Raw genomic sequence first — 24999 nt, 5'->3', positions numbered from 1 at the left:
CTTGCCCTTCCCAAAATGCCTGTTAGTGGAGTGGCTCGAGCTGACATCGCTGAGCTCGAGGACAGCCACTTTATTTATATATATATCCCAAACCGACAACCATCAGGCTCAGGCACCTCGAAGTTGTTGTTACGTAGCCCATCTCAGGTCAATCCAACCCAACTACCCCGCTTGTCTGTCTCAGCATCGGAAGTCAAGCGAGGTGAATCAGGCAAATGATGGTACTAAGCTCTCTCCCCTGCGCATCGTACGGTCCAATGCCACGAGAGGGCCGTGGGGGATCGACGACTGCCACCCCGCATTTGCTCTCTAATGCGGATTCTCGCTTTCCCTTCTGCATTTGTCCCTTTTGCCTCTACATGAAGATATCGGTTATGGTGCTTATGATCTTCCCCCTCGATGATCTCCGACAGAGACACGCGAAATGAAGAGCTGCCTCCTTCGACAAAGTCAACTGCATCGGACAAATGCACCCCGAATATGAGAGTCAAATTCGCAGCTTTTGGCTAGCTCCTATTCTCTACCCCGCAGAGTATGATCACCCCAGCTTCTGACCCACTTCCCCAGGTCTTCAGACCCCATGGGCGCCTCGATGGGCCATCCTCCGAGTGGCTGTCACCACTGCGCACCCTCGGCTGAGCGGGAATTTAATTTCCCAGTTCAACGTATGACGGCTATATGTTAAGACGGCTCTTTTCCCTTGCGTCGTCGTTGGGCACTTACGGTCCTCAGTCTGTCTCTTTGTTGCTGAACTGTTCTCCTGTGCAAGATGGCGCTTTGGTACGCAATCGGCATCGCGCTTTTTGCGGCGATCGGGACATTCCTTTTTGTATGTTGATTCCATATTCCTGTGTGTTAAGTAGAGAGGCCAGTGCTGATTTGGATGGATCAATGAACAGGGCTTTGACACGGGGATTGCAACGACAAGTAAGCATACAAGAGGGCACCAATATTGTCAAACACTGTTGTGGCTGACCATATAAGCAATCGCCCATGAGAGCTGGATAAATTACATGGAACATCCTTCGAATGGCCTCACAGGAGCGGTGCGTTGGGACTGCCAATATCCGCCGGACTTTCGCTGAGGCTGTCTAGGTTGTTTCTGTATACATTGCCGGCGAAGCTGTGGGTGCTCTGACCCAGACTGCCGTCGGAGATAAACTGGGTCGCCTGCGATTTATGGAACTGTTATGCATAATGGTTACAATCGGAACCGTTGTTCAGACTGCCGCAGTTAACATCGGGATGTTCCTTGCCGGCCGTGTGTTGGCTGGCTATGCTGTTGGGTGAGTTCTATCTATCATATGTTAGCATATCTCTTAACATGGTGTTAACCATATATGCTTTTTGATTTTTTTTGTCAATAGGGGACTAGTCGCTACGGTTCCAATATACCTCAGTGAGATTTCAGACCCACGTTATCGCGGATTGATTGGTGGCATCTCAGGCTGTGGCATCGCGTTTGGAACGATGGCTTCCAACTGGGTCGGATATGCCTGCAGCTTCGCTCCCTACGGGCCAGTACAATGGAGACTGCCCCTTGGGATACAAATCCCTTGGGGTATCATCATGTTCCTCGGGCTGATCACATTCATGCCCGACTCCCCGCGTCATTTGATTCGAAAGGGAAAGGTTGAGCAAGCACGGGCGGAGTACAAGAGGATCCGCCGCGATTTACGCCCCGATGAAGTCCACCAGGAGTTTACAGCCATGGTTTCACAGATTGAATATGAAAAGGAGCGTGAGATAACATCCTACAAGGATGTTTTCAGGCTGTTCCGACGCCGAGCACTGGTGTAGGTCCCTTCCCTCCTACAATATCTTCTACTCAATTCCGAGCGATGTCTCTGATATACTTCAACAGATCCATTGCCGCTCAGACCATGACGGCCCTCACCGGTGTGAATGTTATCCAGGTGCGTGTCCTATATCTATAACCCGCATGGAAGTTCTCACTAACTCCTCTAGTATTACCAAAGTAAGCATATCCAACAGTCCCTTATTCAACCAACGAACAATAGCCATACTCACAACAACCAGCAATACTATACAAGTCCCTCGGCATCGACTCGCACACCATCCTGGCACTAGCAGGCGTATACGGCACCGTCGCCTTTCTCGCCAACTGCCTCACGACCAAATATCTAACCGACCAATGGGGTCGTCGAAAGTGCGTACATTCCCCTCAACCCCAAATCTCCAACTAACAAACAAAATAAATCACAGAATGATCCTATCCGGCCTCGGCGGAATTATCCTCATCGAGATCTACGCCGCCGTCATGCAGCGGGAGTTCCAAAGCACAAATAACCAAGTCGGGAAGGGGTTCGCCATCCTGGGTATATATCTTTTTGTCGTTGCGTATTGTAAGTCACCTGCTGTCGTTTCCGAATACAGTACATGAATTAATGAAGTGAGGTAGATGGTATGCTCAACAGTACAACCTGGCTCTACGGCGCAGAAGTCCTCCCCATCGCCCTCCGGAGTAAAGTGATGGGACTGGCAGCGGCATCGCATTTCATAGTTAACGTCGCGAGTTCGTCCATCCATCCATCCCTCTTCCTTTTCCTATATCCCTTCTCCTATATTCCGAGACCCGCAAATCAAAATCGATAAAAAACAAAGCAAAAAGAAATCCAAACAGCTAATCAACCATCTACCCCAGTCACCGAAGCCGGCCCCAGCGCCTTCGCCAACATCGGCGAGAACTACTACTACGTCTTCGTAGCCTGCACGGTTTTCTTCTTCGTCGTGGCGTATTTCTACTTTCCGTGAGTGAACTCCCTTCCATTCCGTACCGTATAGCGGGTTCCATCCCTCAGAAATACTAATTCATCTCTCCCCCCCCACTCTGTCAATTTAGGGAAACGAAGCAAAGGACACTCGAGGAAATTGCGGCGTCGTTTGGCGATAAGGTTGTTGTGGCTGGCGAGGGAGGTGAGGAGGAGGAGGAGGAGGATGATGATGATGATCTGGATGGGAAATGTGATTCGCAGCGGGTGGAGGTGGTGGTTCAGGAATAGCGGGTTGGTTGGTGTCTATTGTATTTGGGACTTGGATTGTGGTTGGATTACTGGTTTTTTTTGTTTGTTTGTGATTGCGGATTTAGGACTTATGCGTGAGTACGACTTATGAGGGATGAATCAATGAATGGCTGGATGAATGATTGGATGTATAAGCGTACGCAAACCACGCAAGATAAGTAACAGATATATGCAGTGGGATTGTTAGTAATAGTAATATATATCATTCCTCATGAGCTAATTAATATTTATCAAGACTAGTAAGTATTCTTCACCTCCTGTTTGTCGAGATCACTTTGCCCACCGTGGCCTCTGACGCGGTCAGGCTTGGCCGGAGGTTCTGTCATTTAGCAGGACAGTCATGCTATTTGTCCTGTTGCCGTTGTCCATTCCCCGAAGATGCATCCATGCCTGTCCGGTCCATTAAGCCGTTGGCGCTCTGGACTCCCGATTGCAGAGGCATCGCAGTTCCCATGTCCGACCTTCAAAGATTCCCGATTCAAGACAATGATTATCCGAATCTGACGGCATATCGATCATGAATCACTAATTCAGTCACAACAAGACCAGCCTGCGGAGCTACCTGACTCCTACAGCAACAGACAAAAGGCCTGTATCATATCAAATCATATCATGTGCGCTGTCAATCCTCCAACAGCCAAGTAAACACATACCCACACCCCTCCGTGAGACACTCATCCCTGTTCGGAAAGGAACTTCCAGCAATCCCAGGGGATGGAGCTAGGACTGACCCAGCTCTGAGGCTGAAGGAGAGAAAAGAGTGGCTCGGTGATACTGTAGTCCGTCGTCGCAGAGGCGTAGGCTTGTGTGTAATCGGACGGTGAGCTTCCTAGGTTGACGTGTGGGCCTATGGCTAGGATGGCTTGTTGGCCTCGGGTGCTGGCTGTGTCACTGGGTTTGAGTGTTAGCAAAATAACAAAGAAAAAAAAAAAGAAAAGCAAAGATAGGGAAGAAGGAAGAGAGAGAGGGGGAGGTGTCCTCCCAGGATTGAAGGGTGGGGCTCGGGACAGACTCACATTATCTGACGAAGGACAGGAACGGCTTTACTGCAGAAATTGCTGCGATTGGACAAAGCTGCAAAGACATCCAACGACTTCCAGAGCATCTCTTTTGTCTCGACAAATTCGTACTGGCTTTCTGGGTACATCAAGGTCACGGATAACACCACGGCTGCGTGGAAGGCGTGGAAGCTTCCCTGACCACTATTGTACCATTTATACGATGCGAACTGTGATGATCCATCGAGAGTCTGATAGATCAACAGAGACGCTTTGGCGGAGGCGATGCATTTGGTCCGCGATGCGCAGGTCTCGGGAGTGAAGACTCCCTGGAGGTAGCAACAGAAGCTTGGACGGAGGAGGAGTAAGAGGAGTTGGTGGATGGAGCTGTAGAGGATATTCAGATTGGCCACGTGGTGGGTCGGCAGAGGTTCGAGGTTCGTGTTGAGCTGGTATCGCTGGTCGCACATTTCGTGAACAGCGAGGGTCTGTGATTCGAGCTGGGATAGGCTGTACTTTGGGAAGCCGAAGAGGGTGCGGCAAATCATGGAGAATATTCTGTTCAGGCGAGACTCGAGTAGAAGGTATGTCATGTGTGTTGGGCGCGTTGGTTTTGCAGAGAGGGATCCCGTGAGTAGGTCCACGTCGTTGACTTCTAAGGGGGGGTTCATGCCTAGAGAGGAGCTTTGGTGAAAGTGACCATATACTGTGTTCTGAACCGTAAAGAGCATCGTCACACCGGCCCATGCGCGTCTGCGCTCTTCACGCTCGATGAGTCCCAGGGGAAATTGATCCGGATCCACATGACAGCCCATAGAGATGGCTACATGGTGTGTGAAGCCTAGCAGAGTCCATGTTGGCAGACCGCGGTGAATCCGTGCGTAATTGATCAGAAGAAGAGACTGGAGGGAATTGATGGAGTGGCGAGAGAGGACGCCGTCTGATGCCAGACAGCGCAGCGAGGCGGACCGATAGCGCGAAGAAAGAAGCTTGATGTTTCGGCTGACAGTTTTCTCACGGCCCAAGTCGGAGAGGAGTGGCTCGTCATCCCCCAGGGCAGTGACAGCAATTGCCAGAATGGCAAAGAGTAGGGCAATCCACGCCGTCGTCACGCTGTTAGGGTCGTGACAAAATTGTTGGTATTCAGCCTCGAAGGTCAGGTCGTGAAGAATGTGGAACAGCTGGTCTTTCACTTAGTACAGACAGACGACAGTTGAGGCATTAGATGGGGTGATGGAAAGGAATACAAGCGATCGCGCCCACATACAGGTGAAAAAACCCGCAAGTATATATCCTTCAGTGCATCACAGTACCGGCGAGGCGGGAGAATCGCTAGATGCTCATGTCTAGAGATACAGCTTTTTGTCAAAGGAACCTGCAGGTCATCGCTATCCTCCGGTATCTCCGTATCGACATTGGGCAGAGAATCGCTTCCTGGGGCCGTAGGGCTCATTTGGCCCCACTGGGTTGCCAACGGCAGATAGCGAACGTATCCAGAAGCAAATCTTTGAAGGGTACCGACGCTGCTAAGCAAAGGGCTTGTTATCTCTCTCGACTCTGGGTCGATGGCATTGTCGGATTCAAAAAGACTGCTAGTCGCACTAGGAGAGTTTTCTGGAGATACAGAATCGCATGACTGCAATTGGGCCTGTCTTTGAAGCTGCTCCTCGAGGTTGCGGATCCGTGTAAATAATTCATTCTGACCGGGTGTCTGTGGCGCCAAAGCATGCGCAGATGCCATTCTAGGTTGTCCCAAGTAAAAACAGTCCTCGGGGCCTAATCCTCGGCGAACACAGGTCTGGCAAGGGCGTCCATCACGAGAGCAGCGTATCTTTCTGGTTCGACAAGCTTGACAACTGATAGGCAACCGCTTACCGGCTGAGCGACTTGATGTAGTCATGATGTTAAGGCAGGGGCACAAGGAGGGATGACTTATGGTGGGAAGCTCAGACAAATCTCCACTTTGTGGATTCGTTGACAGGGGGTGGTAACAGGGAGATGAAGCGTGGCCTTAGCTTAAGCCACAGTAGCCCCAGTCACTGTCTGGTATAGTGAGAAGATATAGAAAGATCGCTTATTCTGAAGCAGCGGAGGACACACGACGCTCTTTAAAATCAAGCCCCCCACACCTGCGGGTTGGGAAAATCCCTTGGGAGAAGCGAGACCTAGGTCACGCTGGGCCCCTTTGCGCGTTATTTTCTTTCCTTCTTTTTGTTGCCCCTGTCAATATGCGCTGGCGTCATTCTGGAGAAAAGGGAAGGGTCTAGCGCCAGCTAAAACGGAGTATCTCCCGTGTGAGACTGACGGTCATGTCGCATTTGAGATCTATTTCCCATTTGGTCCGGGTGCATTCTGCATTTGGAATCTCTATCTTCTCTGGCCTGGCTTGGACCGATACGGAGTCGATCTGGAACAAGTCAGGCTTCGAGAAGCAGACCAAATGGGGATCAAATTCTGGGTACCTGGCCTGAGGCCTTACATGTGCCATTGTGGGCTGGAGAAAAGGGTGGTGTGGCTGGAGAGGAAACATAACAGTCGGTTCGCGAGCCTCGCAGGCGGCGGCTGGGACGGATCTGAGATCGTACACGGTAATGACATTCCCCGGAGGCCCCGGTATGCAGCGTGGTGGGTCTCATCGGGGCTGAATCTCTGCTTTATGGCCCGTCTGAACTCTGATATATTACTGTGGCTGAGGTCAATAATAGGGTATTGACAGAGGCATTGGAAACCCTCGTTGCATACCTACGATACTCGATATCAGATGGATCATCCTATTTGGGTCATCTTGCCTCACAGTGGTCTTTAATAAAAGTTAGCTATCATGGGAGGCTCTGGGGCCTTTTCCCGCGTACCACGGTACCCGAGCTTGCCTCTCCTGAAAGATGAGGAGATGGGGACCAGGTGCAAGCACATCTGGCGAAGACCCTTGCCTTGATCCGCAGAGGGTTTCGCTGCTCAAACGTGTCCATCAAAGCGAGACAAGTCGAGTCGAACGGTGTGGCTTTGCAGAGATAACACTGTGCATTGGATTCCATGCGTCCTGTATGGATCACGGACTGCCGCTAGGGGTCAAACCGCAAGTAGCCCGTCAACCGATCTGGACTATGTTGATTCAGAGGAGGACGCTTCGGGTCCGAGGACGGCAGCCCTCGGCCGAAGACCAAGCAGAGGCCGAGATCGTCTTGGGGATGTTCCTTTCTAGGTAACAAAAGACCTCACGTTTCTCCAGCTGCCAAAGCAGCTGTCCAGGATGGCGCCCTAGCGGAGGGCAAGATAAATCCGAACGGGCAAGCCAAGCGGCCATTGGCTGACAATCAGCAATATGTGGCGGGGAACCATGGTACATCTGGTAAGCTAGGCAGACTAGCGATTTGCAAGAAGCAAAGAGCAAGGTATGTTCCTCATGCACGAAGGTGGTAGGCTAATTCTCCCCAAGCCAATAGCCTGACACATACAGCCCTGGACTTCACCCGTTGCACTAAAGATAGTGGCTGATTCGGGCTGTTCGTGTGGCGAACAAAGACCAGCGGGCCGGGCAATTGGCTAGTGTTAATGAGAGGTCATACCTGGTTGACGTTCAAGAGATGATGCGCGAAGGATGCGAATCCAACAGATCACACCGTCCTTTGGTCAAGGGTTTCCCCTGGAATGGGTGGACTGGCATGCTGGGATGTCCAGGATCGACGCAGCCAAAATGGGAGTTCACATTTTTAGGTGGCCAGGGGCCACGGTAGAGATGAAGAGGAAGGATACAGGGGCCTATCTAGCTAGAAGGATGGAGGAGGTAGGTAGGAGAGGACGCCCAAGGGAGACGGACGTGCAGTCTCAAAAAGGAAAAATGGATGAGGAGCACAAAAGCAAAAGGGGGGGACCTGCACGGTTTAGTGAGTTTTGGCGAACGCCACCGGGGGTGACTCGGAATTTAATTCCATCCCTTCCCCCTTGTCTTTCCCCAACTATGTACAGAGTACAGAGTAACCGTGTCGCTATTGTATTCCTCGATGGCAGCGGGTGGGTGGAAGTAGTAGTAGTAGTAGTAGTGGTAGTAGTGCTGGATACTACTGCGCTGTCCCGATCCACAGGTGGCCGACGGCTAGAACCCATGGTTATGGAGAAGTCCCATCCACTGGGATCCGTGGAACTGTATTATCTCGAAAGTCTGATCCAACGTTGTGTCAACATCCCAATCCCAACCTCAGAAGGCCCAGAAGGGAATGGATACAGGATCACTCGCCCTGGGAGACGAGGAGAGAGGCGGGAGAGCAGGGCGCGCCCGAGTTGTACAGAGTCAGATTAGAGTGCATCGGGCGCGCTGTCAGCCTCATCTTCTTTGTCCGGAGTATGTCATCGCAGGAGAGAGACCGGTAGGAGTCATCCCATTTGACGCCCGGGAAGGGGGTCACAACGATTGAGTGATGGAGATAGAAAAGACGGGCGAGCGAGAGAGAGAGAGACAGAGAGAGAGAGGGAGAGAGAGAGAGAGAGAGAGAGAGAGAGAGAAAGAGGCGAAGTCGCGAAACCCCCGATTGGGTGGGCATCACGAGGCGCTGGGCGGGCTGCCTTCACGTGGTCGGCGTCAAGAAAGAGAGCAGAAAGAAGGGACCGCCTTCGTCATCGCCGTCTTTCTTTCTCCTTGTTCCCCATCTCCCAATCTCCCATCTCTCACTTCCACCTTCCATCTTTCTTCTTCTCTCTTCGTCTCTCCTCGAAACATCAACCCCGCCGTCTTGTTGGCGATCTGTATCTTCCCCACCAGCCCACTCACTCACTCACTCACTCACTCCCTTCCCTCCATCTACTACCTACTACTACTTAAAGTACTCCTTCGCGATTCCCACTACGGCTTATTACCCCGCCTTGAGCTAAGCACGGATTGCCACCAAGTCCTCGTTACCCAACCACACTCGTCTTTCTCGACTATCTCTTACAAATCCCGTCCCATCTCTCGGGTTTCACGGTCTTACCAGAAGAAAATCCCTGCACTGCACGGCATCTTCATCACACGGCATATCTATCTAGTAGTGACCGGCACTGGCCCAACCTTTCGTCAGCCTCGACCCTACCCCACTTCAGCCTTGCCTCCCGAGTCTGCGAACTTTCCGCCTTCTTTCTCTATCTATCTACCCAACCCTCCTCTGCCCCTCCTCTCTTCCCGTTACTTCCACATCACCCCCCTTATTGGTCTGGACAACCGTTCACCTTTCTCTTCCATTATCGTGACTCGCCTTCATGGCGACCTACGTCTACAGAGAGCGAGAGCGCGAGCGCGAGCGCGACTGGGACGAACCCCGGTCTTCCGTGTCCATCAAGCGTTACGTCATTCCCTCGGAAGATGAGCATGATCGCGATTTTTTCCACCGCCGCGACGACCCTGGGGATCGGGAGGTGGTGATCCGCCGCTCAGTCGACCGGGAGGAGCCCGTCATGGTGCAGCGCTACGAACGTGAGGTCGATTACGAGTCGCGTCCGTTTGACTATCGCTCGGAGAGAGACTACTACGAACGTGAGTACAGCGTGCCCGAGCACATTCACAGCTACCCCGCCCCCGTTGTCATTCGTGAAGCCCAGCCGGTAATCTTTCTTCAAGCGCGAGGGCCAGTCTACGTCAACCCGCGGGAATCCGACTACGAAGTTATTCGTCGGTCCGAGGTGGACAGGGAGCCGGGAGGATACTACTATCATCGCCGAGTTCGGGAGTATGATGATGACCGGCGTACTCGGCGTGAGATCAGCCCCAGTGACTCCGTCTCCCAGGCCACCCGTCGCCGGGAGGGTCAAGATGAGTACAGCAGTGATGACAGCATGGTCTACATTCGCAAGGAAGTCAGAGAATATGACGACCCCCAACACCGGCGCCATCTGGCGGAGGGTGCCTTGGTGGGAGTTGGTGCCGCAGAGCTCCTCCGCAACCACCGAAAAAAGGAGGGGGAGGAAGTCTCGGGCGGGATTGGCCGTCTAGGGCGGGACGTGGGCGCGGGGGCTTTGGGTGCAGTTGCGGCGGAAGCAGTCTCGCGTGCAAGGGACCACTATCGCAGCAAAAGCCGACATCGCTCTCACTCATTTGACGATGGCCGGAGGTCTCACTCACGCCACCACCGTCACTATCATCGCAGCCATGGCCGTCGCAGCCGCAGCCGGTCTCACTCTCATTCTCGTGCGCGGACTCTCGCAGAACTTGGCCTGGGCGCTGCCGCCATCGCTGGAGCCGTGGCGTTGGCGCGAAATAAGTCGAACTCGAACAAAGAACGACGGAGCCGCTCGCGTCATCGTCACGCCTCCAGCTCCCGCAGGAGGTCGGTCAAGGGTACTGATGAGGAGAGACGCAGCCAGTCCGAGCGCAAGAAGCACATGGCTGAGGCTGGTCTGGCTGGAGCGGCAGTGGCAGGTCTTGTAGAGAAGGCCCGCAGCCGTTCACGCTCGCACCGACGGGATCGGTCACGATCACACAGCGCCCTCAGAAAAGCGCTCCCTGTGGTAGCCGCTGGACTGGGAACCGCCGCTGTCACCGGGCTGTATGAGAAGAACAAAGAGAAGAAAGAAGAAGATGAGACACGCCGCAGAGAGCGCCGAAGGTCGAGATCGCGAAGCAGAGCCGCGTCGGACATCTACCCGGACCCAAGACGGGAGTCGCCTGGATTGATTGAGTACGGCGATCATCCAGTTCATGGAAACATACCTGCCAACTACTACGGCCGACCGGTGACGCCGCATGGTTACTACTCGGATGCTTCTGACCCCGTGGCAAGCGGTGCGGCCGGATTTGCCTCTTCGCATCGGGCTCGCAGCCGCAGCCGCAGTCGCGGCCGGGGGGTGCGGTACAGCAGCGACTCTTCTGACTCGGACAGCGGCAGCCGTAGAAGACATCGAAGTCGTCATGACCGGCATCGCAGCCGCTCTCGTGGCATCGCCGAGGCCGCGTTAGCCGCCGGAGGGGTAGGCTATGCGGCCCACAAGCTTTCACAACATAATGAGCGCAAGAAGGCGGAGAGGGACAAAGACAGGCCTGGTAAGCAAAGACTGCGTCAGAGCTCGTACGGGATGTATCCATAGGCTGATGGCTCTGCTAGAGTCGGACGACGATGGACACCGGGGACCATATGACGGCTCGTACAACAACCCGCCTTATGCGCCCTCTCCTGCAACCGCGCCACGGCCGATCGATGATCATCAGTATTATCCAAACAACAACTACTTCCCCCCTCCCCCGGGCTCTGCGCCAGGCCCAGAACCAGCGTCCTACAGCCCGGCCGACTATCCACCCCCACCTGGCGCGGTGCCTCCACAGTCTTACGACTATGCCGCGCGCCCAGGACCGGATACGTACGCGCCTCGGCCTCGGAGGGCAGATGAGAATGTGAGTGCATCAAACTCTCCCCGCCCCACAGCCCAAGACCGCATACTTGATGGTGGGTTCAGGCAGAGCGCCACTCCCTAAGAGTCTGTGCTTACGATATGCTTCAGGTCTAGAAGTACCGTCGCCGCCAAGAACGCCCCGTGCGAAAAGGCGACCGCGCGCAGTCAGCCAGCCCGCCAGGCCGAAGTCGGTTGCCTTCAATCTACATGCGGAACAGGAACGCCAGAGGGATCTCGGATATGAAACTGATGATAGCGATTCCACCGTCGAGTTGATACACGGAAGTCGCAGCCGGCCCCGACCCCGCCGTCACTCCTCGTCTGAGCCATACTCCTTGGATTGGTCGAAAGCTCAGGATTGCACTTATGGGGCCGAGTCGGACTCGGAATCCACGATTGACCTGCCCGACCGGTTTGACCCGCAAGGACGCCTCCTGCCCGAGCCCGACGATGATCCATTGGCAGACCGGTTCGAGCAACTCGTCAAGGGTATCAACCGCGTGTTTGCGTAACATCGGCCGTTGTGATTTTTACAATACTTCTTTCTCCGTTTTCTTCCTTTGGTTTTTGATTCACATTTCGAATGGGCCTTATGACCTGACGACATAACGATTGTGTATGATTTGCAATGGATTGGACATGTTTCTACCCGATGGAATTGAAATTAATTTGACGCGCTTAACGAGCTTACGCACCTGGACACCGAATGTTTAGCTCATGCCAGCCACCCCACCGTCTCACACCGACGTACTTACGTATACTTATCTCCCTGCATATCCCGGGTGGCCCGTTCCCGGATTTCGCCTCGGGAAGATCTTGCAGAATGCGATAGATCTCGCCGTGGTCGTTAGTCCGGAGACGTAGAGAATACATGTACTTCATCCTGGACCACGGTAGGTAGGTAAATATGCAACCACCTAAGTAACTACATAAGTACCATGGACTCCGTCCCCCCCGGCGATCCCTCCACCTGACGTCTATCTTACTCATTTAGCGGCTCCTTCACTTCCCGGAAATGGAAAATGAATGCCATCTGCCCCCCTCTGCAGGAGAACCCGGTCGGGATTTCGATGGATGGACGGGGCTGCTGGGCTGGTTGCCTGCCTGTCAGACAAAGCCCGAGATGGATAAATATGAATCGTTCACTTGACTTGACGTGTCCCAGCCAGACAGACAGACAGCCAGACAGACAGACAGGTCATCTTGCCAGATCTTGCTTGACCTAGGTACTTACTGGGAATGATCCGTACTAGGTAGGTAGGTAAATGTACATAAGTACATGTACATCCAGCCTTATACATTCTCAAATCGGTATCAGGTAGTTAGTTGGATACCGGTAAGTTGGTCGTTGTAGCTAAGTATAGCCGGATGGATGCCGTATCTATCTACCGGCATACTTGCTTGACACTAACCCATACACTAGAATCCAATCTAGCGGTGAGAACAAAGTACCTCCTCCGACCTACCCACGTAAATGCGCGATGGCACGATAAGTACTCCGTACTATCTAGATACTATAGATATCCAGATATCCAGATCCTATCCATCTACTCGGCCCACAGTCCACAGCAAGCTCCGCACAAAGAAAATAGCCACTGCTAGCCACTCCCTCACTCACTTACTCTACCTACCTATCTACCTACCTATATACTCCCTAGTTACTCCCTACCTCTGTAGTCTGTAGTATCTCCACAATGCAATACCCCATGATCTGCATCTATTACTTCTCACAACCTTATTATTTCTCCCTTTCGGCCGGGAGACGGGCTTGCTCGTCTCCGTGGCCGTTCTTCATAGGTGGTTATACATTGCTATTGTTGCATTATTGCATTATTGCATTAATGTTCCGGAATCCGGATGGTATGCGCATATCGTGTGGCTGGGTTGGGGCTGGGGCTGGGGCTGGGGCTGGGTGATGTGGCGCAGTTATTATCTACTATGTACCTACGGAGTACCTAGTTGGGATTGGACATTTGGATGAGCGGGGGGGGGGGAAGGGGGGGATTGATATCCAGATAGATGGATGGTGTTTGATGGATGGTGTTTGATCTGTTTCCTTGTTTCTCAGGGACTGACTATCCTCTAATGCGTACTAGCTACGAGCTAGCAAGGAATTTAGCTAGTTAGATAGGTAAATACCCTACTGATGCAGGTTGGATGCTTTTAGGTATAGTTGCAATTAAGTGTTTGTTAACGCTGTGGGGTTCTTCGGGAGGAAATATTCATTGTGCTATTCAGGAACATACATCGGTGTGAACTGTGGAGCTGTACATACATTGTGGTGAGCGAGGGCCTGGATTTATGGTGAATGAATGGAGTTCAGACACTCCCGCGGGTGTCCGGATTCAAAAGTGTTTGTCGGATTTCAGGTTGACGTGACAATACGGTCTTGCTTATTATGTCTAGGACTTGTAGCCATCACGGAACGGGATAAAACTACCGAATACAGCTGGGAAAATATGCTCATCTAATACAGACACACTGGTCGATCACACTGTATACTTACATATCATTACAGCCTATCTGCAAAGTCAAAGTCAAGGTCAAGGTCATCTATCAAAGACACACTTCCCTGTCCCCGATATAGCATATTATGTACACACATACATAGATACAGGGCATGAAGCAGAGCATCGCGGAGCAGAGCAAAGTCGCTCAGCACAGCCATGCGTGAGCTAGAGAAGAACAACACGTGAAACCACCGCCGTCTACCGGCCGGCCTCTCTCTAATCAAACAAGCCCCTCCGACCCGGCCAGGAAACGATGCGAATCAAGCAAGATAGATGGATAAATAGTGAAGAACTCCCCAAAAGTGTAAGCGCCGTGCTGATGCATACGTCACGTCTTTTTGTAGAAAAAAAGAAAAAACTGTTGCCGTTCTCCACGCTTTTTTGCTGCCGTTTCATGATGGAATATCAGTTCGTCACACATCAGTCGGGAATTTAATCCAATCGCTAGGTAGGTTTCCAGAAAAAATAACGTCATTTCAACAAAGGAAAGACCATAAAGCATAAACGCATGTTGCCATGCGCAAGTGTCCGTCGACATGGGCGAGGGTCTTGCTCGCGTGGCGGGCCGAGCCAGGGCCAACGCGATAAGAGGCCGACCTCATGTCAGTCCGTCCACATCCAGTACAAGAAAGCCGTCGAGCAAGAGGCAGGCGGCGATGATGGAGCGCTCGAACGCTCGAACGCTCGAACGCAAGCGAAAACCAGGGCCAACGCAGTAGGTATTGGGACAAGATACGATGGGAAATCCAGGCGCCATGCCATGCAGGTCATGACCAGCAGTCGTGTTATACAAGAAAGCATTAAGCCGTGAATGTTCGTTTGACATAATTCAGGGTTTTTCGCACAGCATCCAAGGTCCGACTCTCTGGAAGTTCGGATCTTTCTCGCAGTGTCCGGCGAAAAGACCTGGATCCTGAAATCCCCACAGTGCCATTCAGCACCGGAGTTTCCTTGTGATCATCATCCCCGGTGTCGTTGTCTCCGTCGGGTGTCACTTTGAAGCTAGAACTCACGGATGCGGAGTGAACCCGGGAACTCAGAGGAAGTTGATACTTGACAACACCACGGACGATCAGGTCGAATTGATGCTGGAGCACCCGCTCCCACCGTTCCGTGCCACCTTCTTCCGTCTTGTTCCCGGGGCGAGCAAGCCGGATTTGACCCTTTGAAGTCGAGGCCATGTAGTTCCACGGAGATGGCTCGAAGGACAGAGGAGAGTCAAAGCGGAAGACACGGCCGAGCAACATGGTCTGAGGATCGCCCGCTGGATCGCTCGGGATAGGATCTGTGCCCTTGTCGATGCCTTTGCCCCCATTCGATGAGAGGTCTGACAATGTCTCATCGGACGGACAACCTGCATCGCTGGCACAGCGAGCCAGGCGAGCTATTGCGGCGCGTTTCCTGCTGTCCTCAACACGGGGAAAGTCGTTCGGATCCAAACTGTGGTCGTGCCATAATTTGTCGGTCCCAACAAATCGACTCTTGGCGAAGATGTTCATATCCATATCATCAATCGTCACAGGGAAGAGATTGGGGTTGATGGCCTGCACATTCAGATCCAACATGATCTCTTGTTCGGAAGCGAGGACGTTCTGGATTTCAAGAATCTCGACTTCCACGAGGGTCTTAGTGGAAGCGATGACAAAGGAGGTCATGCCGCCAACGAGCAGAAACAGCAAGAAGCTGATGACCACACAAGCCCCGTACCGAGAGAAGCACCCTCGCTGCCGCTGTTGCATGTATTCCATTTGGCGTAGACTCGCACTGTTGGGGCGCCGATTGCCGTGCCGGCTCCGTGTCACACGCGGAGATCCCACCAGCGGCGTCCGCTCATCATCCGCACCTTCGGCGTCGAAATCATATCCATAGACATCGCTCGCCTTCTTGGATCCGTTGATGGTGCGGTAGTTGGGGGCAGCGCGAGACCCGGGGTGTCTGGACTGCCGGTATCCGTTCCCAATAAAATGCCGCGGGGACTTGGCGTGCGCCTGAGACTGAGGGAACGGCGAGTCGCTGTCGAACAGGGACGGATACAGGTTGTTGTTGCGCCCATATCGCCCGATATGATGGTGACGGGGAGTGTGCGTGCCGCCACCGTCGACGCGGGGGTGACTGCGAGTGCTCTCCTCGCCAGGATCATCCGCTGCGCTGGTAAACGTATTGTTGGTGAACTTCATGCTTCGCTTGCCTGTCACGCTGTGGTTGCCATCCCGGATCCCGGGACGACTGCGACCCGCCAGCTGGTCCACCTGGCTGGCCATCGATGTCGCGCTGGGGGTCCGAGAATGGTACCGGTTCTGCCGAACTGGATAAGGGTCCGGCGGGTTGGATTCATACACGAAAGTCTCGTCAGAGTCGGAAACATCGGCTTCGTCCACAGCACTGGCCACCTTGGCCTCGAAGATGTCCGCTTTGGAAGACGCAGCGCCGCTAGCCAAAGTCGCAGGCTTGCGCGTTCGCTTCTTCTCCTTCTTTGGGCGGATTGTCTCGGTGCTAGGCTTCATGCGCAGAGTGCCGGTGTCAAGTCGGCCGGTGTTGCCTCGGTCACCGGTGGCGACACCGAGGGAAACCTGAGGGATTGAACTGACGGTCTCGGTCTCGACGATCATGTTCCGCACCGACCCGTCGGTCGGTTTGGCCCGAGGACCACCGCTCAGCGACGTAGATGATCTTTTGGGGAGGAGGGTGTTGGGCCCCCTCGCCCCCGACGAAGCATGACGGCGGTTCCCCTCCATCGGTTCGGAGCTCTTGTTTCCCCCGCTGTCGCTACCACTCTCGTTGTTCATTATCCTCGAAGCCCGGGGCGTCGCGTCCTCATCAATCTTTTGTAACCGGGACTCCTCCTTCAGGGGTGCATTCAGGATGGTATCGGTCGATGGCGTGGACTGATCACTCGCCATCTCCTGAACGGTTTCCAGAGCAGAGCTCTGTCCGTTGATACCCCGGTTCACGGCACGGGGTGCAGTCTTCGTCGCAAGGTCGTCCTGCAGGGGCATCGATCGTTTGATGGAGGTATTCGGCAGGGAGGGTTCCTGCTCCGACCGACGTGATGTGGCCCATAATGGCATGGTGGACTTGTCCGGACTGGGCACATCGGAGGTCGCCTCGGCATTGGGGGGTGGGCTGAGGACGGGGGGTTTGCTGTTCTGGGACAGCGCTCGTTGCACGACCGTGGCGGAGGGGAGCGTGCCCGACCCAGGATTGCCACTCGCGATGGAACGATTCGGGCTGTGGTCTACGCTGCCTTTGCGAGACCGAGAGGACAGTCGAGGAGTTGCACTCGAGTTGCGCGGGCGACGGGAGGAACGCACGGGGGAGGACTCGCGGGAGGATATAGCCGAGTTTGTTGTCGAGGCGGCTGCGCCAGGAACCGCCTGCGTGTATTTAGGCATCTGTGACGCGGCCGAGCCCTGAACTTGGGATCTGAAGGTTGAACGTGGCACTTCCATCATGTCACTCTCACTGGCAGATCGGCGTGGTGCAGATGAGGCAGCCTCATCAACTTGGGCCACACGAGATCCACCAGAGGTCCCGTTGGGATAAGGTGACCTCTCGGACTCCGCTGCCATGATCTCTGCCCAGCCAGAACACGCTGACCAGACGCTCTAGAAATCACGAAGTCCGAGAGGGAACCGGGACAAGGGTCCGTACAGGGGAGTGGGAAAAGTCAAAAACGGAAAATCAAAACAATAAAATATCGGTGAGCCACCCAGCGGCGGGAATACCGGGACCAAGGGAGGGGAGGGGGGGGGATAAGCAGAAGACGAAACCGAAAGGACGTCAGGAGATTCGGCGCTCGAAGCAGCGACGAGAGCTAAGTGGTCGCCGTACTGGAGGACAAATCGTCTTCAGGGATGTCGTACAAAAAACCACGTTACACAGTCAAGCGAGTTGGCAGACGAATAAACAACAGCCACATGCTGCCGATGCACTTTAGATTACCAGATGGGGGAGTATCGACACCGCGAGGGGGATGAGGGGGGAGCAACGAGGGGAGGAAGCGCAGCCACCAAGCGGAGTGAATTGTTTTCGCGGGACTCAGGAAACCAAGTAATAATCCAGGCAGACCGAAGCCGTCAACGCGGGCGCAGCAGTGCACATAACTCAACTCGATCAGAAGACGGTGAGATGGAACGTCTAGAACAAGCTCCGAGCCCGTTAGTGTTCACGGGGAACGCTGTCGATCCAGGTAGCCAGCGTCGGGTTGGCTGGAACGGGGACTTGCGGGAGGAGGACGGTTGGCCGGTGGTTGTCGTGGGAGGGAGGATTGGGCCTGCTATTGGCAGGTTGGCAGGAGGAATGGCGGACGACAGTCAGAATTCGACAGGCTGTCAGACGCAAGGAAGCGCGAGGTCAGAATCTTCGACTGGAGGCAGACCGGAGGCGGAAAGCGTCGAGCAAGCGATCCATCAATATTAATCGTTCGAGGGCCGAGCACGGTCGATGTCCGGGAGCAGACGGTAGTGTTTGCGTAGTGTGTGCGCAGGGTGGGCGGAAGGTGGGCGAGTTGGTGAGGTCCTAGGCTCGTCGTGTGCTAGTGGCTTCAGGACCACAACCGTAACCGGGGCATCCAGCAGCAGCAGCAGTAGCGCCAGCAGCTGAGCAGCTAGATAGATAGAGGCGTGGTGCGAATGGACTAATGGAGGGACGAGGAGGGAGCAGAGAAGCCCGATCGCCCACTCAGGGGAGGGCACGCGAGGCCCAATGACAGCCGCCCACGTCAAGGAACGGCAAGTCTAGCGCGGGTGGGAAGAAGGCCAAGGCTGACGAGGACCCGTTCGGCGACTCGATCGATGCGGAGGGGGCAGGCAGGCAGGCAGGCTTGTTTTCGGCGAGGGGACGGGGGCACGCGAGCAATTTGAGGGGAAATTAAATTCCAGATGGCAAGAGTGACTGGGTGCGTTGCCAAGGGGAGGACGCAGCAGAGCAGCCGGCAGTGACGCGAAGGATGATGAGGAGGAGGAGGAGGAGAAGGAGAAGGAGAGGTGGAAAAAGCAGGGAAGACGCCGAGCGCCAGAGGGACTCGCCAGGCGCCCGACCGCCCGGCAGATTGCCCAATACGAGCTCCTCCTTACGGGGCGGTGACGCTGCCCGGGCGTAATCTTACGGCTCTGACGGCGCTGACGACGGGCGGGGTCTTCCGGCCCCCGGGTCTGGCCGGGAATGAGTATAGTATTCAATACACTAGCCGTACGGAGTTTGCCCGGTCATCATGACTTCATCTCCGCTGCCCATTCCAGGGCAATTCCGGGGCGCCCCGAAAATCTGATACAATAATCAACAGTATAATTGGAACACTTCATTCATTGTTTCATCACGTAGATACAGACTTCCTAGTCCATGGTACATAAGTACATTCCAGAAAAATTCACTATTAAAAAAAAGTAGTGGGGAAAAAAGAAATCAGGCCGTCAATATCGTCAGCTCTAGAGTAGATATCAGGCATCATCATGGACGTCGTCAATGTGAAACAGAAGAAAAGAAATAAAAACAGAAGAGAAACAAAAACAAAAATTGGGGATATATGAGAACGCAAATCATAGCAACGCTCCAAGCAACCATCCAAAACATTAATTCATTATCCTTTCGCATCCATCCCCATCCCCCGGACGCCAAGTACTTTTTTGCCAATGAGACAGAAAAAGAAATCAAGACAACACCCCGGACTTCAGTGGTCACTTGCTTCCACAGATCTTCAGAGTACGGTGGCCCGAGTGTGACGCCTCAGACCACATTACTCATATCCATGGTCGACGATGGAGCGACGCTGTGAACCGATCGCGCCGTATCCAGAGACATGCGATCGCCGCTGAGCATTTTGACCAGCTTCTTGTCCTTGTTGGGCCGGGCAATGAGGACCTGCGCCGGGCAAACGACCACCTCGTCTTCGCCCTCGCCCCGGTCATTGCCCTTCTTCACCACCAGGGGGAACAGGACAACCCGCACCACCGCCTGCTGGGTTTCCAGTTCTTCGTTCGACGTCGTTTCGCCACTGCGCTCGTTCATCAACGAGGCATTGAAGTACACCTGTCGCGACAGGTCGCCATTGGTGTCATACTCGGGTTGCAATGGCGGAAGCATGATGTACTCCGCCAGCTGAGTGCGCATCTCAATGGACAGGTGGACCGCAACCCGCAGCACCTTACGCAGGGAGTCCAGCAGCTGGGCCTCGACATTGCTCGGGGGCGGGAGGAGCCGCGATAGAGTGCCGAAGATCTCCAACGCGACCGCTTCGGTGTCGCTCTCACGCTGCTTCGAGAAAGTTGGCCGCTTTGATAGCAGCGTCAGGGTAGTGGCTCGCCACCGATGAATGGCGCTGCGCGGACCGATGTCTGCCAGCTGTTTCTCTAGAGACTTGAGCTTCTGCCGTTGTTCGCGATCCATGCCGAACAGGTATCGCGTGAAGATGAACTCCCAGACCATGGTCATGACGATAGACATAAACACATCGCGGCGACGAACCCGGTCGCCGAGATAGGTGTCGACATCGGAGCCATCCAGAATGGCGTTGTCAAACCGATCGGCAATCTTCTCGTCCTGTAGATCGGCGAGCTTGCGGCAGCGACGGTGATCGGAATGTTTTGAGAACCGGAGGACCCATTGCTGGACATGCCCGCAAAGCTTTTGGCACGCCGCATCGAAGTAATCCTCATCTCGGAAGACGAGAACGTCGTCCTGCATTGCCGCTGCAATCTGCTGCTGTAGTTGCTTCACTTTGTCGCGGGCGGTCTCCAGCTCCTCGCGCAGCCGCCGCAGTTCCATATCCTTTTGTGCCAACGCTGCGTCCACCTCTTCGCGCACCCGAGTGTGCATCTCCGCCGACAGTTGTTGATTTCCCCGACGCAATTCGTCTACCTGACGATCGAAGGTATCCCGCATGGTATGGACCTCCTGCGCATGAGTGGCAGTGAGGTTGGAGCTTGTGATCAGAATCCCTTCGTTTTCGTCCGTGAGGCGGGCCACTTCCTTCTGCAGCCACTCGAGCGAGCTCTTCAATTGTTCCACCTCGGCTTCGCGGTCGCGCAAGTCGGCGTCGCGGGTGTTGAGGGCATGGTCGCTCTTGCGGCGGGCGACGCTGACATTGCGGAGCTTGTCTTCAGCTTCATCGCGGGCAGCGGCAAGCAGGCGATTTTCCGAGATGAGTTGGTCAAGGCGAGTCTCCATTTCCTGGAGGTGTTGCATGCTTCGGCGGTGGCGGACGCTGGGCGGTCGGCTAGGCGACCGGGGTGAGCTGGGCGTTTCCCCCCAACCCTCCTACGTAGTAAACACACGGCGGTCAGCGGACAGAATGCGGGGGCAGTGGGAATGACACGGAATGGGATCCACTACTAAAAATAAATAAAGGTAACTTACATAGACATCCGTCATGTTTCGAAGGGGGCGCTTGCCCTTGTCGGTGACGGGGTCGTAGGAGGAGGAAGAAGCGATGCGCTCGATGTTGAGGTCGGAAGGAGGAGAAGCGACGGGAGGCTGGGGCTTGCGCTCTGATTGGTCGTCGCTGTCCTGCGCCTGTGCCTGGCTGGCCGCCCGCAAGTCGCCGCTGGCACTGCGAAGGCTGCGTCGCAGCCCCCGTGGGTTATTGTTGTTGTTGGTGCTGGTCGCGCTGGCCGTGCTGTGGACGCTGTGTACACTGTGTACACTATGTACACTATGCGCGCTTCGCATGCTCCGCACACTACCACTGGGTCGCAGAATCGGCATCTCCTTCTCCGGCGTCCCCAGCACCTCCCCAGCCCATCCACTACTCTTCTCCATCAGCCGGCCCTCTGGCCTGCGCTTCTTGACATCCACCTCTGTCTCCCTGCCCCGTGTCGGCCACGCCTGTCGCGCTAGCGCATTGTCCGTAAACATTCGCGTTGGCGTTTCAGGGCGTGGAAGCACATGTTCGGGCTTCATCTCCAGACGGGGCGTGCCGCGTCCGCGAACCGTGGAACCGGCCTCAGTGGATCGCTCCGCTCGGTTCTCGGGCTCAGAGTACTCCTTGATGGTCTGTAATGGGGTTCGCGGCGGCGAGACGCTCTCCCGATCCATGTCTGCTGGTCCACCGAAGAGTGACGATGGCTGCGGCGACGACGGCTTTGACTCAGTGCTCGGGTCGGCCTCCAACGACCACGGTCGTGGGGGATGATTGTGGTTGTGCCGCCCGTGGATCGATGGACTGCGTCGTAGCTCACATGTGGGCGACGCGCGTTCTGCTTCCATTTCCAACTCAATCGGAGGTGAAGACCGAACGAGTGCCGACGGTCGCTCATGGGTGGGCGATGGTGCGTATAAAGGGACCTCGCGATGAGGGGACAGATCCGGAATCGTTGTTTCGGCTTTATCCTTTTCTTCCCCCCACTGGATATCGATTTGTCGGGTTCCCTCATCTGGCCCGTCTGAAAGCACGGAGACATTGTATGACGGGTTCACCTCAACTTCAAGCATGGGCTCGTCTGGTGTAGAGGACGGTTCAGACTCTACAGCATGGCTCGGTTCCGTAGTGACATTGGTATCATCCTGCGGACTGGCTCCTGTGGTAGCGATGGGAGCTTCCAAGACTTTCTCGCTGTCGCGATTCGCTTCCTGATCGAAAGTCTCTTCCTCAGCCCCATCTTTTACTGACCCAGGCGCATCAATCAGACCAGGCCGACGGAAAAAGCCTCGCTCCAGGTCGGGAAAAATGTTAGCAACTTTACTCTGGTTGTTGGACTCTGTATCAAGAATCTCGGTGCTCGGTTTCTCGAAGATAGAGCCTTCCAATTTGTGCGCAGCATGTTCTGTAGCGGGCTCGGCAACAGGTTCTTCATTGGTAGTAGCCTCCGGTCCCAGTGCCTGCTCGGTGTTGCCAGAAACTTCGGCGTTCTTTCCCTGGTAGCGAAGCATCCTGGCCGCTCTGGCTCTTCTGGCTGTGCTTGCCCGCCGAGTGACACCCTCTGGAGTTGCAGACTCGTCAAATTCGGCAATCCCTGGCTCAAAGGGAGCCACACGAGCTTCAGGCGACGAGTCCGGAGACTGTTCCGTCGCATCAGACTGCTTTTTCTCCCAGTCTATCGTAGGCCAATACTCGCCGTCCCCTGTAGGTTGTTCCCCAACCGGGGCTTCGGTTTCTTGTACTGAAGGATCGATAGCATCCCACTCATTGGACCTTTCAACTCCCGGCTCTTTTATGTCATTTCCCTTACGCTTCTTTTTCTTTTCTTTCCGTGACTTCGAAGCAGTGACATCTTCAACCTCAGGCTCAGCGGTCAGAGGATCGGAAGTTTCCGTGTTTTGGTCTTGGACAACGTGAAGATCTCCTGTAGCTTTTTCTTCGATCTCTAGTCGTAGTGGCTGTGAAGCGTCGACGACTTCCTGCTCCGCATTTTGCTTAGCTTTCCTCCGTTCCTTCTTAGACATCTTTTTCAATGGTATCGTTGTCAACGTCTGTTCTGGAAGGGCATCCACTCGCTCTTCGACACTCTCAAGGTTTTCTTCTTTTGAGGCTTCAATGTCAGCGTCCAACGTAGCCATTTCTACGCCTGAGTCTTTCACAAGAGGCACATCCTTCTGGTCGTCTTCAGCTAGCACCTGGTCGAGTTCACTAGGCTTGTTCGCATCCAGGGTCGGTTCGTTCCCCTCATCCTGCGGGGCCTGGAATTGATCCTTGTCTTTCTCATGCTGCAGCACTTGGCTTTCCGATTCCTTCTCCTCTGTAAAGCCTCTCGGTTCTTCAGCAGATATTTGAGGGAAGTCATTATCCTTTGCCCACTCTGCTGGGATTTCCGCAGGAATTGTCGCCTCAACCGGAACTGGCGTAGAGATCTCTTCCTGCTCGTTCTTGGCCTGTTTCTTTGCCTTCTTCCTTTTCTTCTTGGATTCTTTGCGGGATAGGGGCATCCCTGTAGCTACCTCATCCTGAACCGCCTCAGCCGATTCTTGAACGTTTGCTTCAGCAGCAAATGAGGAAGTATTGTTATCACGCAGAGACTCGAGGTCCTCGAACACTTGCTTGGACAGCGCCTCTGGTTCTTGCGTAGCATCTAGTTGAGGAACTTCTGGTGCCTGAGGAACCTCGGGAACGTACAGATCCTCTGGCTCCTGGGTGGCCTCTGGCTCTTGAGAAACCCCTGGCTCTCGAGGGGTTTCAGGTACTTGTGCAGCCTCTGGTTCCTGAAGAGCCTCTGGTATTTGAGAAATCTCTAGCTCTTGCGATGCCTCTGGCTCTTGTGGAGTGACCAGTTCTTGAGAAGCCTCTAATATCCGGGAGGCCTCTTGTTCTTGCAAGTCATCTGGCTCTTGAAGAGTCTCAACTACTTGCGGGGCCTCTAGTGCTGGTGAAGCCGCTGGCTCTTGAAAAGTCTCTGGTTCTTGGGAGACCTCCAGCTCTTGAGGAGCTTCTGGCTCTTGCGTAGCCTCTGGTTCCTGCAGAGCCTCTGGTATCTGGGAAGTCTCTGGTGCACGCGAATCCTCTGGGTCTTCTTGTCCCTGCAGAACCTCTACTACATGAGAAGTCTCAAGTTCTCGAGGAGCCTCGGGTTCTTGTTCGAGGGCCTCCCCATCCAGACCAGGCAGGTCACGCGTCGCAGATGGCTCAATGGTCTTTTCCTCTTGAACAACCTCTACCGGAGTCTCTGGATCATCCTTGTGTTCCTCTATTTCAGAAGACCGTTCGACGGGCGCATCTGTCAATTCCAGTGGCTCAGAGACAACGGCTTCGAATGCTTCTTTCTTGTCACCAGAGAGTCCAACCACCTGTTCGGCCTTGGGCTCTTCTTCAACGTCGGCAGAAGCTTTCTTTTTGTTTTTCTTGCTTTTCTTCTTCTTATTAGAGGCGGTGTCAGCGGGCGGCTCCTGGGTTTCAGCTGGGACTTCTGTTTCGGCAGCCTCTGGGATAGGAACTTCGGGGGTGGTATCCTGGGTTTCGGTTGGAACTTCTGCTTCAGCAGCCTGCAGGACAGAAACTTCAGGGCTAGCAGCAGATTCCTCTAGCTTGTCCTCCTCACGGTTCCGCTCCGTAACCGCAGAGTCTAAAGCCGAAACGCCATCATCGACGTTGGACTCAAGACGAGAAGTACTCGAGACATCAACTTCGTCTGCGCGACCCTCATTCTCGACAACGGTATCAGGGTCGGG

General features: G+C 54.4%; 6 protein-coding genes across 6 annotated transcripts; 3 read left to right on the top strand and 3 right to left on the bottom strand.

Moving 5' to 3' along the window:
* Positions 1 to 449: 449 nt before the first annotated feature.
* hxt8 (putative MFS monosaccharide transporter (Hxt8)) lies at positions 450 to 3157 on the top strand. The gene is made up of 12 exons (XM_025540522.1): positions 450 to 829; positions 900 to 927; positions 985 to 1046; positions 1096 to 1286; positions 1368 to 1796; positions 1865 to 1916; positions 1969 to 1978; positions 2041 to 2170; positions 2227 to 2366; positions 2423 to 2536; positions 2666 to 2771; positions 2864 to 3157. The coding sequence occupies exons 1-12, from the start codon at positions 770 to 772 to the stop codon at positions 3021 to 3023; spliced, it is 1482 nt and encodes a 493-aa protein (XP_025395916.1). The 5' UTR covers positions 450 to 769; the 3' UTR covers positions 3024 to 3157.
* A 97-nt stretch (positions 3158 to 3254) lies between these two features.
* BO70DRAFT_321733 (Zn(II)2Cys6 transcription factor) lies at positions 3255 to 5942 on the bottom strand (the record flags this gene model as incomplete). Its single annotated transcript, XM_025540521.1, has 3 exons — positions 3255 to 3935; positions 4061 to 5223; positions 5310 to 5942. 3 exons carry the CDS (start codon positions 5940 to 5942, stop codon positions 3719 to 3721), a joined length of 2013 nt encoding a protein of 670 aa, XP_025395915.1. The 3' UTR covers positions 3255 to 3718.
* A 1502-nt stretch (positions 5943 to 7444) lies between these two features.
* Positions 7445 to 8595, top strand: BO70DRAFT_138156 (uncharacterized protein). The gene has a single exon (XM_025538107.1). The coding sequence runs from the start codon at positions 7641 to 7643 to the stop codon at positions 8337 to 8339; it is 699 nt and encodes a 232-aa protein (XP_025395914.1). The 5' UTR covers positions 7445 to 7640; the 3' UTR covers positions 8340 to 8595.
* Positions 8596 to 9271: 676 nt separating this feature from the next.
* On the top strand, positions 9272 to 11907 carry BO70DRAFT_373818 (DUF3824 domain-containing protein; the record flags this gene model as incomplete). Its single annotated transcript, XM_025544937.1, has 3 exons — positions 9272 to 11048; positions 11110 to 11448; positions 11504 to 11907. The coding sequence occupies 3 exons, from the start codon at positions 9272 to 9274 to the stop codon at positions 11905 to 11907; spliced, it is 2520 nt and encodes an 839-aa protein (XP_025395913.1).
* Positions 11908 to 13133: 1226 nt separating this feature from the next.
* Positions 13134 to 17636, bottom strand: BO70DRAFT_389789 (putative phospholipid metabolism enzyme regulator; the record flags this gene model as incomplete). The annotated part of the gene is made up of 2 exons (XM_025546105.1): positions 14847 to 17636; positions 13134 to 13184 (listed from the first exon to the last, which is right to left on the bottom strand). The coding sequence occupies exons 1-2, from the start codon at positions 17472 to 17474 to the stop codon at positions 13134 to 13136; spliced, it is 2679 nt and encodes an 892-aa protein (XP_025395912.1). The 5' UTR covers positions 17475 to 17636.
* Positions 17637 to 19333: 1697 nt separating this feature from the next.
* BO70DRAFT_365368 (uncharacterized protein) lies at positions 19334 to 21153 on the bottom strand. The gene has a single exon (XM_025544047.1). It carries the CDS (start codon positions 21067 to 21069, stop codon positions 19630 to 19632), a length of 1440 nt encoding a protein of 479 aa, XP_025395911.1. The 5' UTR covers positions 21070 to 21153; the 3' UTR covers positions 19334 to 19629.
* Positions 21154 to 24999: the final 3846 nt, after the last annotated feature.

This window comes from Aspergillus heteromorphus (assembly GCF_003184545.1).
Source record: "Aspergillus heteromorphus CBS 117.55 chromosome Unknown BO70scaffold_30, whole genome shotgun sequence".
Classification (NCBI taxonomy): domain Eukaryota; kingdom Fungi; phylum Ascomycota; class Eurotiomycetes; order Eurotiales; family Aspergillaceae; genus Aspergillus; species Aspergillus heteromorphus.
The sequence above is the reverse complement of the archived record's forward strand: the minus strand, read 5'-3'. Positions and strand labels throughout refer to the sequence as shown.

Coding starts and splice junctions, on each gene's coding strand:
- hxt8 (XM_025540522.1), top strand. CDS start 770: ATGGCGCTTTGGTACGCAATCGGCATCGCGCTTTTTGCGGCGATCGGG. Junction 928..984: donor CACGGGGATTGCAACGACAA/GTAAGCATACAA, acceptor TGACCATATAAG/CAATCGCCCATGAGAGCTGG. Junction 2,171..2,226: donor GACCAATGGGGTCGTCGAAA/GTGCGTACATTC, acceptor AATAAATCACAG/AATGATCCTATCCGGCCTCG.
- BO70DRAFT_138156 (XM_025538107.1), top strand. CDS start 7,641: ATGCGAATCCAACAGATCACACCGTCCTTTGGTCAAGGGTTTCCCCTG.
- BO70DRAFT_365368 (XM_025544047.1), bottom strand. CDS start 21,069: ATGGAGACTCGCCTTGACCAACTCATCTCGGAAAATCGCCTGCTTGCC.